Genomic DNA, 16,534 nt, shown 5'->3' with positions numbered 1-16,534 from the left:
CCTTTGAACAGTATATCTATATTTAATTCAGGAAAGATCAAGAAAAACAACTTACCCTCATTATTGCCATCCACTCTTAAACGGGAGACAGAAAGTAAAAAAAAAAATTAATATCCACAAATCTAACATCTTTAATAAGCAATCATGAAAGCAGTTTTTGCCAATATTTACCAGTATTAAGTAGCTACCATTGGAATGCTGTTTAGTGCAAAACCATGTGATTTTGAAGCAATATGATCTTAAGAGAACTAGAATCACAGAATAAAAAAGCTGATTTACATCATGCAACTGAAGACATCACTGCAAAGCCTGATGAACTTTTCCTGCTCAGCCTCACTTTCAAAAGGACCATCCAACAAATACATCAGCAGCTGGATGCCTGTCCAACTTCTCAGCACAATTTATAACTGATCTCCAGGGAAAAATATTGAAATGTTATGTACACCTTGGAAAGAGAATTTGCATTCTGAAATCAACACTATTTTTATCTTGAGCAATCAGTATGACAGAATTTGCAGATGGCAAGAATGAGGTGATACGCTGCCGCAAGGTTTTTAAAGAGTTGTCAGCTCTGCAGCATGTTGCTGGCAGCGCGAGAAGAGAAATGCAAGAGGATGATCCCACCAATAATGCTCAGAATATGCTGATGAGTTGGACCAAAGCCTTTGAACAATGCACTCCGCTGAACTAGATTAACATATTATTAAGCATGGTAAACTGCTCCAGTTCTCCTGGTATGCATATGTTAGAAAATCTTACTAAAATCTGCCACCACTGCAAAAGATTTGCTTTCTTAACTTAATAAACTGTTTAAGATACAACAAAAGTGAATATACCAACTGGGGAATAAGTACTAATGCAATTATATTCATTCTTGACCAAAATACTGTCCACACTCAAAAATCTATCAAGAGGTTCTAAATCTCAGACACTTTGAGAAAATTAGCAGGACCACATGCTACATTAAGCAGAAGTTAGTGGGAAAAACATTGTGCACATTTCTGATCTTCCTCCTAAAGGAAGGGTTCAGAAAAGATCTACAAGGATCTTGCCAGGATTGGGGGGTGCTGTATAGGCTGTTTTCCTTGAGTGTCAGAGGCTAAGGGGTGACCTTATAGAGGTTTATAAAATCATGAGGGGCATGGATAGGTTAAATAGACAAGGTCTTTTCCCTGGGGTGGGAAAGTCCAGATCTAGAGAGCATAAGTTTAAGGTGAGAGGGGAAAGATTTAAAAAGGACCTAAGGGGCAATGTTTTCCACACAGAGGGTGGAACATGTATGGAATGAGCTGCCAGGCGAAGTGGTGGAGGCTGGTACAATTACAACATTTAAAGAGGCATTTGGATGGGTATATGGATAGGAAGGGTTTAGAGAGATAGAGGCCAAGTGCTGGCAAATAGGACTAGATTTATTTAGGATATATGGTCGGCATAGACGTGTTGGACCAAAGGGTTTGTTTCTGTGCTGTACATCTCTATGAAATTTGTGCAATCGGAATTAAAATTCAGCAAGTTCAAACTCTACAACTACCATTATTGGAAATTGATAACTACAACAGTAATCTATAAACATGCCATTTTCTCTAGGTGTCAAAAGTAGAGACACAATTCACAATACCTTTCAGCTTCTTGTACCTTTGTGTTAATTTCTTCGGTTCTCTTTACATTTTCTTCACGTTTCCTGAAGATATTTGCCCAACCATTTTTATTTGGATCGGATTTTGAAGTTCTGTCTCTATAAAAGGACATAGTAAAATGCCGGGGGAAAATAAACTAATTTAGTACTTTCCTCTAATCTCCCTAGGAAAGATACATGAAACTTCTGGATGTTTAAAATATCATTGACATACAATACGTACAATATTATTATCTTGGTAAACATGGAGTTCAAGAAAACATTAAAATTTCCCACTACTGCTTGCAACCTGCTGATACTCATCGAGTGGGCAACAAAAATGGCCACAGAGAATCTGTCTAGAATCATACCATAATAATGAACCATGACAATGAAGAAAGGACATACATACAAGCCATTTCCCAGAAATCACAGTCAGCAAAGGGACTAATTGGAATAATAAACTGAAAAAAATAGTTTTAGTAACAAAAAGATACAGAAATTAAGGGAACAAAAGTTAATAAATCATAGGACTGGAAGATCGACATTCTAGGATAATGGAAGAGGTAGCGACTAAGATAATTGATGCCTTAGTGGTCTTCTTTCAAATCTCTACTCTATCTAGACAGTTCCTGCAGATTAGAAAGTTGCAAGTGTAACTGTACAATTTGAGATAAGAGGGAAAGTGAAAATAGGAAACTACTGGCTTGTTAAATTGTAGGAGCAAAAAATAATAAAATATATTATAAAGGATACAACAACTAGACATTAAGAAAATTATCTGATTGGGAAGAGTAAATTTGGATTAATAAAAGGGAAATCAAGTTTGCCAAAATTATTAGGCCCTTTGGAGGATGTTACAAAAACAGGTGGGTATGAAATTTTTTGATTTTTAGAAGGCTTTCAATAAGGTCCCACACAGGAATTTAGCACACACAATCAGAGCCCAGAGGATGAGAGTGGATCAAGAATTGGCTAATGGAAAGAATACAGAGTATGAATAAGTGCATCATTCTTAGGTTGATTAGCAATGACCAGTGTCGTACTGCAAAGATCAGTGCTTGGGCCAACTATACACAATCAATATTGATGAATTGGATGTGGAACCAAAATTAATATATACAATTTCACAGATGACATAAAACTAGGTGTGAATATGTGTGGAGAGGAGAATGCAAAGAGGTTTGAAGATGACATGAACAGGTCAGAGTTATAAGAAATTTGTATAATAGCAGTGCCATGTAAACTAATGGGACTAGAACTGCTTTATAGCCAGTACAGGTAAACAAAGTTCGTGTTTTACAAATCATGGTCTAAATTCTTCAATCGTGTTATAGCCAATTGGCATTGCATTGAAGAAATGTGCGTTATATCAGAACCACCTGTATGTAGTTTGTCAGCCACTTCTTTGTTCTCCATTATAAATTCCCTTGTTACTGATCAGAAGGTATTTGTCTTCACCAATCTTTGTCTCTTTAAGTGCCTCTAGAAAGTTTTCCTGTCCGTTTTATGTTCCCTGCTCGACACTCATCTCTATTTTCTCTTTCTTAAATAAATCCCTTTGTACATGTCTGCTGAGATCTAAACTGCCCACAGTCCTCAGGGCTGTTGATTTTTCTGGTCAATTTGGATGCTTTTTCTTGTAGGTTCAACAAATTATTTCCGAGACAATCGTCCTATATGGAGAGATTTAGGACAATGACAGGGTAGATACAGAAGGGAGGTTTCTTCTGGCTTAGGGATCTAGAATCATGTGACACAGTATCAGTATTAAGGACAAACTTTGTTTCAGATCTCCAGCATGTGCAGTTCTTTGTTTTATTTTATATTAGGGACAAGCTATTCCGGACTGAAATGAAGAGGCATTTCTTCACTCAGTGGGTAGTGAATCTTTGGAATTCTCTACCCAGAGCGATATGGAAGCTCAGCCACAGAATAAATTCAAGGCAGAGATCAATATATCTCTTGATACTGATGATATCAAGGGATAAGGGAATAGCATGGGAAAACCGCATTGATCAGTCATGCTCTTAAATGATACAGCAGGCTTGTGAACTGAATGATCTACTCCTGCGCCAATGTTCATAGTCCTTACATTACAAGTGACACTGGCAATTTAATCACTTACTCAAAATCACCATATTCCTTCACACTGTTAAGATCTTCATACACACCGCTTGCACTGCTTTCTGAATTAGTTATAGCTAAGGAATATAAAAGTTGATTAGAAACAAGTCAAAAGAACTTAAGATAAGACAAATGTCAAAACACATTGAACCTTAGAAAGACGAATAATGTTGGTGTCCTATTTAACCATTCATATCATTCTCTATAAAGACTACCTAATTCCACCTCCATAGTAGCACATGCTTTCCTGCTTATCCAGCCATTCTACAGCTGAACTCATGTACTTCTAACCACTTTCACCCCAGGGTCTGACCTTTAGCATTTTGACTGGTTGCTCATTCTCCACAAACTTCAGTTCCCCAACACTCTACTGCCATATTCAATGCTGCACCAAATTGCCCATACTCTCGGTCCTCAGAGTTGAGATGGCTCCTGATCCTCAGCATCTTAAAATTATCCTCATGTTTACATCTCTCCACGATCTCAACTCTCCAATCTTTAGTCTACTTTAACACGATAATAGCCTCTTTCTCTGAACTCTCAATTCCGGTCATGACAGTCTTTAGAAAGCCACTCCCTTTTCCTTTGATGTTTTTTAATTTAACCTATTATTATAACCAACCTGTTCAGAGATGTTGTTACCCACCTCTGGAATAATGGTGGCGGGGACTCACTGTGCCACAACAGGGTGCTCCCCCCTCCTTCTTTAACCTCTCTGGCTATATTTCAGTCATCTGTCCTCAATGGCCTAAAAAATTACTCCAGCTCGTCATTTTTTATTAAACATTTTGGTCAATTCTGTACATTAAAAGCACTATTTAAAAATAGAGTTTAGATCAGAGTGGTGCTGGAAAAGCACAGCAGGTCAGGCAGCATCCGAGGAGCCGGGAAATAGATGTTTCGGGCAAAAGCCCTTCATCAGGAATGGAGGTGGGCAGCCTCCAGGGTGGAGAGATAAATAGGGAGTGGGGCAGAGGAGATGACCTGGGGGTTGCAGTGAGAGAGAGAGACCCTCTGAGATTCTTGTGGAGAGAGGAGGAGAACCTCTTCAAGGTAGACATCCTTGCAATAGGATTCGCAGTAAAGTTAAAATCAACTAGGTAACAGTGAGGACTGCAGATACTGAAAACCAGAGTTTAGATCAGAGTGGTGCTGGAAAAGCACAGCAGGTCAGGCAGCATCTGAGGAGCAGGAAAATCGACGTTTCAGGCAAAAGCCCTTCATCAGGAATGGAGGCAGGGAGCCTCTGGGTATGAGAGATAAATGGGGGGTGTGCCTGCCTCCATTCCTGATGAAGGGCTTTTGCCCGAACTGTCGATTTTGCTGCTCCTCGGAACCTGTTGTCTATGAAATGCTCTGGAGCAGAATTTTAATACGATTTTATACAAGACATTTGTATGATATACAAAGTCCAGTAATGAGTACCTGACAAGACAATGTTAAAATAAGCTGCAATCTTACAATTACTTAAGCTTATCCATCGAATAAATGATCCAAGTTGAGATAATTATCATAGTCAGAGCAGGGGAGTCCAGAACCAGGGTGTTAGTGCAAGTATATGGGGTAGGCTATTTAGGACTGAGATGAGGAGAAACTTCTTCACCCAGTGAACCTGTGGAACTGTCTGCCCCAGAAAGTGGTTGAAGTCTAAACATAGAATTATATCTAATTCCTTTTTGAAAATATTCAAGCAGGATCAAAGGATTTGGAAAGAAAATGGGAACAGGTTAATGAGTTGGATGATCAGCCATGATCAAATTGAATGCCACAGCAGGTTTTAAGGGCTAAATGGCCAACTGCTCCTATTTTCTAGGTCTCTATATTAACAACAGAAAGTCTGAGAAATATTGACATTGTAGTTGACATTGACATTGACATTGAGAGCGAGAAGAAAATTTGGTATTGCGCTATGGGTTCAACTTCTGAGCTTTCTCCAATGACTTTTCCAGAACACCTGTAACATTTAGTGAGGACTGGAAAGGACTGAGCGGTGGTGAGTTTGAAACAATCAAAGCTTTTGCATGATTTGCAGTGTGTGGAAGCTATATGCCACTACCTTTTATTTCTATAGCAACTTTAACATGATGAAATGTTCAATGATATTTCACAGGGATCTTATGAAACAAATTACGGCCCTGAGCTATCCAAAGTGACTAAGTGTTTGGTCAAACAGGTTGGTTTCAAGAATGTCTTAAAAGCAGAAAGTGTGGAAACATGCCCAAAAAGGTAGTAATCATCAGAAATAGCTTTACTTGCTGATAGTGGCTGCTTTTTTTAAAAACAAAATCAGTCTGAAAATGAGGGAACATGTCTAGAGATGATCACTGGAAGTTAATAATCAGTGAAAAGGGGTAATAGGAACCCACTGGAAGCTAGAAGCAAATGTGGACTGATTGTTATAAGGATTATCATTCAGTGGAAGTAATGATAAAAGGGCAATGTTTCTCTTGGAACTTGAAGCACAAATTACACACAAAACTTAAAGTGTTTAGCAAATTGATGGTGGAATTTGAATCCAGAAAAAACATCTGAATTTAAGGATCTTCTGATGACCTTGAAATCATTGATATTTGTCAGGGAAACCTCTCTGGTTCAGTAATGTCCTTCAGGAAAATCTGCCATCCTCACCTGTTCTGGCCTACATATGATTTTAGACCCACAGTAATGCAAATGACTCTGAAAAGGCTTAGAAAGCCATTCAGTTCTATCAATCACTACAAATTCTCAACAAAGAAATGAAACTGGATGGACTACCTGACATTGACCCAGGCACTGGAGAAGTTACAAAAGTAGCCCTGTTGACCCTGAAAAGTCCTACTTACCAGCATCGGAGGGCTCACATCAAATGTAGGAGTGTGTTTCACAAACTAGGAGAATGTGAGGACTGCAGATGCTGGAGACCAGAGTTGGAAAATGTGGTGCTGAAAAAACACAGCAGGCCAGGCAGCATCCGAGAAGCAGGAGAATCGACGTTTCGGGCATAAGCACTTCCTGAAGAAGGGCTTCTGCCCGAAACATCTATTCTCCTCCTCCTCGGATGCTGCCTGGCCTGCTGTGTTTTTCCAACACCATATTTTTCAACTCTGTTTCACAAATTAGTCAAGCATCAGCCCAACATAGTCATACTCATGGAATCATCTTCCTGATGAAGGGCTTTTGCCCGAAACGTCGATTTTGCTGCTCGTCGGATGCTGCCTGAATTGCTGTGCTCTTCCAGCACCACTGATCCAGAATCTGGTTTCCAGCATCTGCAGTCATTGTTTTTACCTTTCAGATAATGTCCCAGCCACCACCATTACCATCTCTGGTAAGAGCCTGTCCAACAGACTCAGCAGAGGTGATGGCACAGTGGTATGTAGTTGGGAGGCCTCAACATTGACTCTGACCCCATGAGGTCTAGTGGTATCAGGTTAAACATGGGCAAGGAAACCACCTTCTAATTATCACATCCTGTCCTCCCTTGGCTGAGGAATCAGTACTCCTCTACATTGAGCAACAATTTGAGGAAGCAATGAGGGTGGAAAGGGTACAAAACATGCACAGGGTGGGGGATTTCAATGTCCCATCACCAAGAGTGGCTTGGCAGCAGCATGACAGATAGAGCTGGTCAGGTCCTAAAGGACGTAGCTGCTAGACTGGATCTGCAGCAGATGGAGGGAACCAAGTGGGAAAAGCATAGTTGACTTCTTCCTCACCAATCCACTGGCTGCAGATGCATCTGATCATGCCAGTATTTGTAAGATTGATTACTACAAGGTCCTTGTGGAGACAAAGTCCCACCATCACATTGAGAATATCCTCCTTTGCGTTGTGTCACACCAATACTGTGTTAAATGGTGAACAGATCTAGCAACTCAAATCTGGGCATCCACAAGACACTGTGAACCATAAGCAGCAACAGAATTGAACTCCAATACAATCTGCAATCTCATGATCTGGTATTTGTCACACTGTACCATTACCATCAAGTCAGGGGATCAACGCTGGCTCAATGCAGAGTACAGAAGGGCATGCAAGAAGCAGCACCAGGCTAAAAATAAGGTGCCAACCTGGCAAAGATACCAAATAGGATTACTTGCATGCTAAACAGCATAAGCAGCAATGATAGATGGAACTAAGTGAAACCAATGGATCAGACCTAAGCTCTGCAGTTCTGCCACATCCAGTTGTGAATGGTGGAGGACAATTAAACAACACACAGGAAGAGGGCGCAGCTCCTCAAATATCCCCATCCTCAATGACTGAAGAGCTAAGCACATCAGTGCAAAAGATAAGACAGAAGCATTCACAAAAATCTTCAGCCAGAAGTGCTGAGTGGATGATCCATCTCAGCCTCCTCCAGTGGTCCCCAGTGTTTTACAGTCAAAAAGTGTGGCACTGGAAAAGCACAGGTCAGGCAGCATCCAAGGAGCAGCAGAATCAAGGTTTCAAGCATAAGTCCTTCATCAGGAATGTAGGTGGGGGAAGGGGGCTGAGGGGTAAATAGGAAGGTGGGAAGGTAGCTGGGAAGGTGAAAGGTAAATGCCAGTGGGAGGTGATGGTGATAGGTGGGAAGCAAGATGGACAGGTTGGACAATTCAAAAGGGTGGTGCCGAGTTGGAGGGTTGGATGTGGAATGAGGTATAGAGGAGGGGAGATGAGGAAACTGGTGAAATCAAAGTTGATGCCGTGTGTTTGGAAGGTGCCAAGTCGGAAGATGAGTCATTAGTAAATTGATAGAAGGTGTTGCCGGCATGTGCTCAATGACACCTGATTTAGATTTTGCCAGGGCCACTAAGCTCCTGACCTCATTACAGCCTTAGGTTTAAACATGGAATTCTGGATGGGAGGTCAGAGTGACAGCCCTTGACATCAAGGATGCAGCTCAGAAGGCAGCTTAGCACGAAGGGCAACTAGCAACTGGCTGGCCAGCCAGTGACACCCACAACAAAATAAATAAAAAATAAAATGTGCTTTGTGTAATATGATACAGTAAAATGTGTTAAAAATATTAAATCTATCCCATTCTTTAACTAATACCTGGAATCCATTTTAAATGATATTAGTCTCTGTGGAGATCATGACAGTGTGGATCTGACATGTCGATATTTCTTTCAAATATCAGAATTAGATGAGCGTTCAGGATTCAAGGTTCTAGATTTTACCTGCCACCAGCAAAGCTCCATAACCATTGGTGAAACCTACATAACTGGGATCATACAGTCACTTAAGAGTTGCTGTGGTAAAATTGGGAGCAAGTTTCTATTTAATGTGGGCGTAAAAACAATACACAAACTAGTTTCACCTCCTTAAGGAACTGCATGCTCAACTAACTTTGAATGTCTTTGAGCTACACCTATTTATTGCACATCAGTAACATTGCATAAAAGTAAATGATCAGTCACATTTTTGGGTTAATTAAGATAAGGAACTTTTTAATTACTTCATAGTCTTGATGACCATTGTACTTCAAATAAAGCCAATAATATTTGAAACAAATTTTAAACCACCTCAGTAACATACTACTTACATAAAGTAGATTGTGATCTTGAATTTGCACTGTGGAAATATAAAATGGATAAATGAGTTGAGAAATAACATCTAATTTTAAACTAAACACTGTTAACAACAGCCTCACCAGAGTAGAGGATTTTGGGTTCGGATCCCATTTCAGGAATTAAGCACATAATCTAGACTGACATTTTATTGCAGTACTGAGAATAAGAGATGTTGTTTGTCTTACCAGAATCATTCAAACCATTTAAAAAATTAACAATATCCTAAATATCCTCTTCAAATTTATCCTACCTAAGATTTAGCTTTAAATTATGGCTAATAATGCTTGTATCCTCTAGGCATCTTTCTATATCGTGAAATATATGAAAAACATTAAGAATAGTCTCTGCTCATCTACCCTGGAGTAAATTTAAGAGTTGTGTGAAATTTCACAATTATTTAAATTACATTTCAATTATTCAGTAACTAGAGGTGGTGAACAATGCTGGGAAAAAATATCGAGGCATGTTCAATGGCTGATACAGAATGTATGCAGTCAAGTGTCAGACAAATATTAGATCTGTCAGATGTATAAGACATTATTGAAAACGACAACTGGGAAATTGTATTGCAAGAGGAAGGTGCTGCAGTAAAATTGGCTTGTTGCTCTTTTGTACAGTTTGACAGTAACACAGAGAGACAGAGAAAACAGTTGACCACTCCAGTCTCACTCCCCCACCACCAGCACACAGTGGAGGCAGTCGGCACATTTTATTCTACAAGATGCACTACAGGATCTTGCATGGACTTGTACGCACCATCCAAATCTGCAACCTCCACGACCTAGAAGGATAAGGGCAGACAATGCATGGAAACACAACCATCACAACCTCTAGAGTAGATTACAAAGGTTGTGGGGAAAAGGCAGGAGAATTGGATTAAGAAACCTGCCGGCTATGAATGGCAGAGCAGACCCGATGAGCCAAATGGCTTAATTTCTGCTCCTTTGTCTTACAGTTTTATACAGCCATTCTTCCAAAGTCAGATATCATCCTGTCATCAACATACATCATTTCTTCATTACTGCTATGTCAGATTCTTGGAAATTCCTTCCTAACAACACTGCGAGGTACTTTCACTATGGATGACAGGCATTCAACAGGACAACTCTCTTCCACCTTTTAAACGGAAACCAGGAATGTAAGTTCATATCATAAAAAGTGAGGTTAAAAAAACTAAAGCAGCCGTGCAAAATGAAAATGAGAAAATTTAAACAAACAAGCTGGGTGACAGAGCATGTGGACTGAGAAAACGAGACAGCTTGTAAGAATTCTTAATAAATACCTGAGCTGATCTTGTTCTTTATCTTTTCTTATTTTTACCTTCTTCTCCCTTTCTCCATCACCAATCTCCTTCTTGAACAGTTTTCCCAATTCCTTCATTCGGTCTTTTTTAAGAGACCTAGATTGGCATGAAGAAAGTTAACAGTTTCCTGAGCGTATAAATGGGTCTTATCTTTTTGTTATGTACATGAATAAGTAATATTTGGAGAAAGTTTATACTTTAGCTGTTGCTCCAATTTTATCCTTCTACCCAGGTCTTTGAATATCAGTCCCAAGCAAAGAAGTGACTGATGTTTATTCTCTTTGTCTGTGGAGCTGTGATAGCACATAACAATTGTTTCCTCATCAAGATAAGCTAATTCACTACATTGAAGGATGGAAAAAAGGACAGGGGTGACTTGATAGAGGTGTATAAGATGATTAGGGGTTTAGATAGGGTTGACAGTGAGAATCTTTTTCCACGTATGGAGTCAGCTATTACAAGGGGGCATAGCTTTAAGTTAAGGGGGGGTAGGTATAGGACAGATGTTAGGGGTAGGTTCTTTACTCAGCGAGTCGTGAGTTCATGGAATGCCCTGCCAGTAGCAGTGGTGGACTCTCCCTCATTATGGGCATTTAAGCGGGCATTGGATAGGCATATGGAGGATAGTGGGCTAGTGTAGGTTAGGTGGGCTTGGATCGGCGCAACATCGAGGGCCGAAGGGCCTGTACTGCGCTGTATTCTTCTATGTTCTATGTTCTATGGAACTTCATTTCTTAGAGTAATGTGCCTTAGGGCCAATTTTTATTATGTGTCAGGCTAACTGATCTGAGTGGAGAAAGTGGGGACTGCAGATGCTGGAGATCAGAGCTGAAAATGTGTTGCTGGAAAAGCGCAGCAGGTCAGGCAGCATCCAAGGAACAGGAGAATCGACGTTTCGGGCATAAGCCCTTCTTCAGGATTCCTGAAGAAGGGCTTATGCCCGAAACGTCGATTCTCCTGTTCCTTGGATGCTGCCTCACCTGCTGCGCTTTTCCAGCAACACATTTTCAGTAACTGATCTGAGTGATAATACGGTTACGCAACCGTTCACACAGTATCCTAGGCTCGGGTGGAGAAACAAACACTCAGTCAATGATAACGATCAATTGACCCTTGATGGAAACAAAGTGGATGCAGTACAAATAAAGTGGAGCTCAGGCTTGATAACATTATCCCAGCCTCTAATAGCACAGCTAGATCAGGAACATTCACTGTGCAAATCTACATGAAAATCGGTCAACTGGTGACAGGAAGGGGGAGTTACTGAGTTCAGTGAGGAAGAAAACAACACAAATATGGTTAGTCTGAAATGAAATTGAGAATGGTTTAAAATATAAAATATAAAAATGCAGAAATATTTGTGCAATATAATTTCATGTGTCAGTTTTACAGATCAGACAAAGTCTTATATTTGATCCTTGAAAGATTGATGTTATAATTGATCTTACAAGTATTTGTAGAGGTCAAGTCCCATAAGACATGGGATGTCAACTGCCTTGCTTTGCTCTTTTCCATTCCTTAACAATGAGGAAATATTCAAACAAAGCAGCAAACACAGAAATCCACACAATATATAGCTCCCTCCTCACTGAGTTATGATACTTATTTTATACACTTATACACAGAGGTATGAAAAACTAAGTGAATTCTGTGAAGATGTTCAATTAGTTGAAATATTCAATAGTGTCCCATCATAAAGATAAAAAACAAACTAGTTAGGATTCTCTTCCTTGATTGCCATATATAGCTCATACCATGATAAAATTGTTAGGAGAGAGCATTACAAATACACATTTATTCAATTCTTTGACAGTTCTTCCCTGATAAAGTAAGGCTGAAGATTATATTCCATTAAAGCAGCTTTCCTTCATAAAGCCAGGAGATTTTCAACAATGAGAACATCTTCAGTGGTAGCATGCAGATATAATGAATGTGCCTGCTATTCAAATCACAGAAATTAAGTAAATGTAAAATGCTTACTCTGAGTTACAGGATTCTGCATCGTCATACACTTGTCCATCTAATGGCTCTGAAACAAAGATGATGTAACCAGTAAGCCTTACAGGAAAAGGGATTGAAAAACAGAATCTGAGCAATCACAAACAATAAATTGATTTCTGCAAAATGTAGGGGTGAGTAAAGACAGTTCAACTAACTGTGGGCCAGTGGGAAGAAAATCAACTAAAAGTATTAATTTACTCAAAATTAGCATGAAAACTGACATTACATTTCAGACATTTACACCCACATTATATCATCTGAAAATGCAGCATTAATTTTACATGTATGATCGTGACAAGAATTGCTACTTCACTATCACACCTTGACTCCTCCACTGTCTCTGAATTGTCAAGACTATTTTTTTGGATAGAACATAAAAACATAAACATGAGGAGTGGGCTATTCAGCCCTTCTATCCTACCCTACCATTCTGTAAGATCATAACTAATCTGAATAAGAGGATTAGCAGTCCTCTGATTTTACAAAATATTGGGAAAATCAAAACCATTGATGTGCCACAAACTCTGCACTCTAGCCATCAACTCTAACCCACTTCATGGCAACAGTCTGAGCTTGAACTAGACTGTTTGAAACCTTACAGGTCAAAACCTTGTTGTCATATTTGTCGCAGAGATGAGCTTTCAAGCACATATTATACCACTCAGGCTACATAATTTCACCTCCACAATATTGCCCAGCTCTGCTCATGCCTCAATTCATCTGCTGCTGAAAACCCTCATCCACCCCTTTTTAAATTCCGATTTAACTAGTCTAACACACCACTGGCTGACTTTTTGCACGCTTCATAAAATTGAGGTCACCCAACACTCTTGTTGCCAATGTTCTAATTCAGACCAGGTTTCATTCACCCATCATCACGGTGCTTGCTGGCCTGCATTAGCTGACAACTTTTCAAATTATCTGCTCTCCTCCAGTTCAACATAATTAGCTTCCACTCCTTCATTTGGCGAGGCCCCCAAACAAACAAAAGAACTGGAGTGGCCTAAAGACCCCTCAAGCTTGGTCTGCTGTTAACAAGGTCATGACTGATTAGATTGGAATCTCAAATCTATATTCCTGCTTAACCCCTTGCTTACCAAGGATCTATCCACCTCTACCTTAAATATTCAAAGATTCTACTTCCAATGCCTTTTCTGAAAAAGAGTTCTAATGACTCATGACCTCAAAAATCACTTACAGTCATAGACATGTACAACAGAAACAGACCCTTTGGTCCAACCCGTCCATGCCGACCAGATATCCCAACCCAATCTAGTCCCACCTGCCAGCACCCAGCCCATATCCCTCCAAACCGTTCCTAATGCAATTGTACTAGCCTCCACCACTTCCTCTGGCAGCTCATTCCATACATGCACCACCCTCTGCATGAAAACATTGCCCCTTAGGCCTCTTTTATATCTTTCCCCTCTCACCCTAAACCTATGCCCTCTAGTTCTTGATTCTTCCTCCTCTTCTCCCCTCCCCCCACCTCCCCAGGAAAAGACTTTGTCTCTGTATCCTATCCATGCCCCTCATAATTTTGTAAACCTCTATAAGGTCACACTTAGCCCCCGATGCTCCAGGGAAAACAGCCTCAGCCTGTTCAGCCTCTCCCTATGGCTCAAATCCTCCAACCCTGGCAACATCCTTGTAAAGGGAAGGTCATGTCTTATGAAATTGATTGAATTTTTTGAGGAGGTGACAAAGGTAATTGATGAGGGTAGATCAGTGGAGCTTGTCTACAAGATTTTAGTAAGGCTTTTGACAAGGTCCCTCATTGTAGGCTCATCCAGAAGATTAAGATGCATGGGATCCACGGTGACCTGGCTACAGAATTGGCTTGCTCACATCAGGCACCGGGCAGTAGTGGAATGGTATTTTTCTGGCTGGATGTCTATGACTCGTGGTGTTCCACAGGAATCCATATTGGAACCTCTGCTGTTTGTGACATATATAAATGACTTGAATGAAAATGCAGATTGGTGAGTTAGTAAGTTCACAGTTGATACAAAGTTAGGTGAATTTGTGTCAAAGGATGCAGTGGGATATAAATCAGTTCCTGAAGAAGGGCTTATGCCCGAAACGTCGATTCTCCTGTTCCTTGGATGCTGCCTGACCTGCTGCACTTTTCCAGCAACACATTTTCAGCTCTGATCTCTAGCATCTGCAGCCCTCACTTTCTCCTCGAAGATATAAATCAGTTGCAAATATGCAAGGAGAAATTGCAGATGCAGTTTAATCTGGATAAGTGAGGGGTGCTGCACTTTGGGAGACCAAATATTAAGGAAAAGTAGACAGTTAACGGCAGGAACCCTGAACAGCACTGATGTAGAAATGGATTTTGGAGTTCAAGTCCATAGCTCTCTGAAAGTGGCCACACAACGAGATAGAGTAGTAAAGAAGACCTATGGCATATTTGCCTTTGTTGGTGGGGGAACAGAGTACAAGCGCCAGGATGTCATGTTGCAGCTTTTATTGCGTTCAATTCTGGTTGCCACATTATGAGAAGGATATGGAAGCTTTGGAGAAGATGCAAGGAGATGCAAGCTGTTTACCAGGGTGCTAGAAAGGATGAACTATAAGGAGAGGATAGAAAAACTTGGGTTGCTTTCTCTGGAGTAGCAGAGGCTGAGGGGAGATTTGATAGAAGTCTATAAAATTATGAGATGCAGTGATAGGGTTGACAGTCAGAATCTTTTTTCCAAGAGTTGAAATATCTAATAAAAGGGAGTATGCATTTAAGGTGACGGGGGAAAAGTTCAAAGGAGATGTGAGGGGCACATTTTTTTGGACAGAGTGCTTTAGGAGTCTGGAACATGCTGTTGGGGTGGTGGTGAAGGCAGGTACAATAGGGGTGTTTAAAGGACTTCTAGATAAGTGAAGGAATATGCAAGGAATGTAGGAATATGGTCCAAAGGCAGGCAGAAGGGGTTAGTTTAATTTACCTTCATGTTTGGCACAACATCTTGGGTTCAAGGGGCTGTTCTTGTGCTGTACAGTTCTATCATTCTTAAATAAGGTGACCAATAGTATACACAATATATCAGCAATGTGCACAATATGTCTTCATTGTGCAGTATATATGAAGTACAACTTCCCTACTTTGGATTCAAATTCTCTTGATAACAAATTATAACATATGACTTAATTTATGAATTACTTATTATATATGCTTACTAGCTTTTCTTTTGATACATGCACTAGTATACCCAGATTTCTCTGCATCTCAGAGTTCTTCAATCTCTCTCCATTTAGATGTTTTATTCTCCCTATGAAATGGGATGATTTCACATTTTCTCACATTACACTCCATTTGCCAGATCTTTGCTCACCCACTTAACCTATCCACATTTGTTGGTAGCTTCATTGTCTCCTCTTCACTACTTCCTTTTCTACCTACCTTTCTGTTTCTTTTATCCAAAATCATTTACATAAATTCTAAACAGCTGAGGCCCTAGCACCAAACCCTGTGGTACACCACTCATTACATCTGCCAGCCTGAAAAAGACCCATTTATGCCAATTCTTCAGCTGGCTAACAAAAAACCCATCTTCTAAACATGCCCACATGTTACCCTCCAAACCACGAGCTTTCATTCTCCACAATAACCTTTGATGTGGCAGTTGTGGAAAATTGAAGTATAGTACATCACAGCACGGGTTCCCTTTTACCTGCAACACATGCTACCTTTTCAAAGAACTGCAATAGATTGGTATAACTACTTTAACAGTAACAGTGAATGTTTACCCCAGAGTAAATATTAAGCTAATTGGCCCATAGTTTCCTGCTTTCAGTCTCTTTCACGTTTAGAACAAAGGATTTACATTTGTATTCTTCAAATCTAATGGAACGTATCCCTGAATCTAGGGAGTTTGGAAAATTGAAACAACTATCTCACTTACCACTTCTTTTAAGATCCTAGAATTAAATCCATTAGGACCCAGGAACATA

The 16,534-nt window shown here is 40.1% G+C and overlaps 1 protein-coding gene across 3 annotated transcripts in view; it reads right to left on the bottom strand.

Annotated features, from left to right (window-relative positions):
* The window catches only part of LOC122554385 (FYN-binding protein 1), an 88,797-nt gene that overhangs the window by 10,134 nt on the left and 62,129 nt on the right, over positions 1-16,534 (bottom strand). For all 3 annotated transcript variants that reach the window (XM_043699309.1, XM_043699310.1, XM_043699312.1), the window contains 6 exons: positions 12,563-12,611; positions 10,562-10,678; positions 9,252-9,280; positions 3,744-3,819; positions 1,619-1,735; positions 56-75 (listed from right to left, as the gene is read on the bottom strand). In XM_043699309.1, coding sequence (XP_043555244.1) covers positions 56-75; positions 1,619-1,735; positions 3,744-3,819; positions 9,252-9,280; positions 10,562-10,678; positions 12,563-12,611 — 408 coding nt within the window. The remainder of the gene's footprint in view (positions 1-55; positions 76-1,618; positions 1,736-3,743; positions 3,820-9,251; positions 9,281-10,561; positions 10,679-12,562; positions 12,612-16,534) is intronic.

This window comes from Chiloscyllium plagiosum, chromosome 11 (genome assembly GCF_004010195.1).
Source record: "Chiloscyllium plagiosum isolate BGI_BamShark_2017 chromosome 11, ASM401019v2, whole genome shotgun sequence".
Taxonomy (NCBI): Eukaryota; Metazoa; Chordata; class Chondrichthyes; order Orectolobiformes; family Hemiscylliidae; genus Chiloscyllium; species Chiloscyllium plagiosum.
The sequence above is the reverse complement of the archived record's forward strand: the minus strand, read 5'-3'. Positions and strand labels throughout refer to the sequence as shown.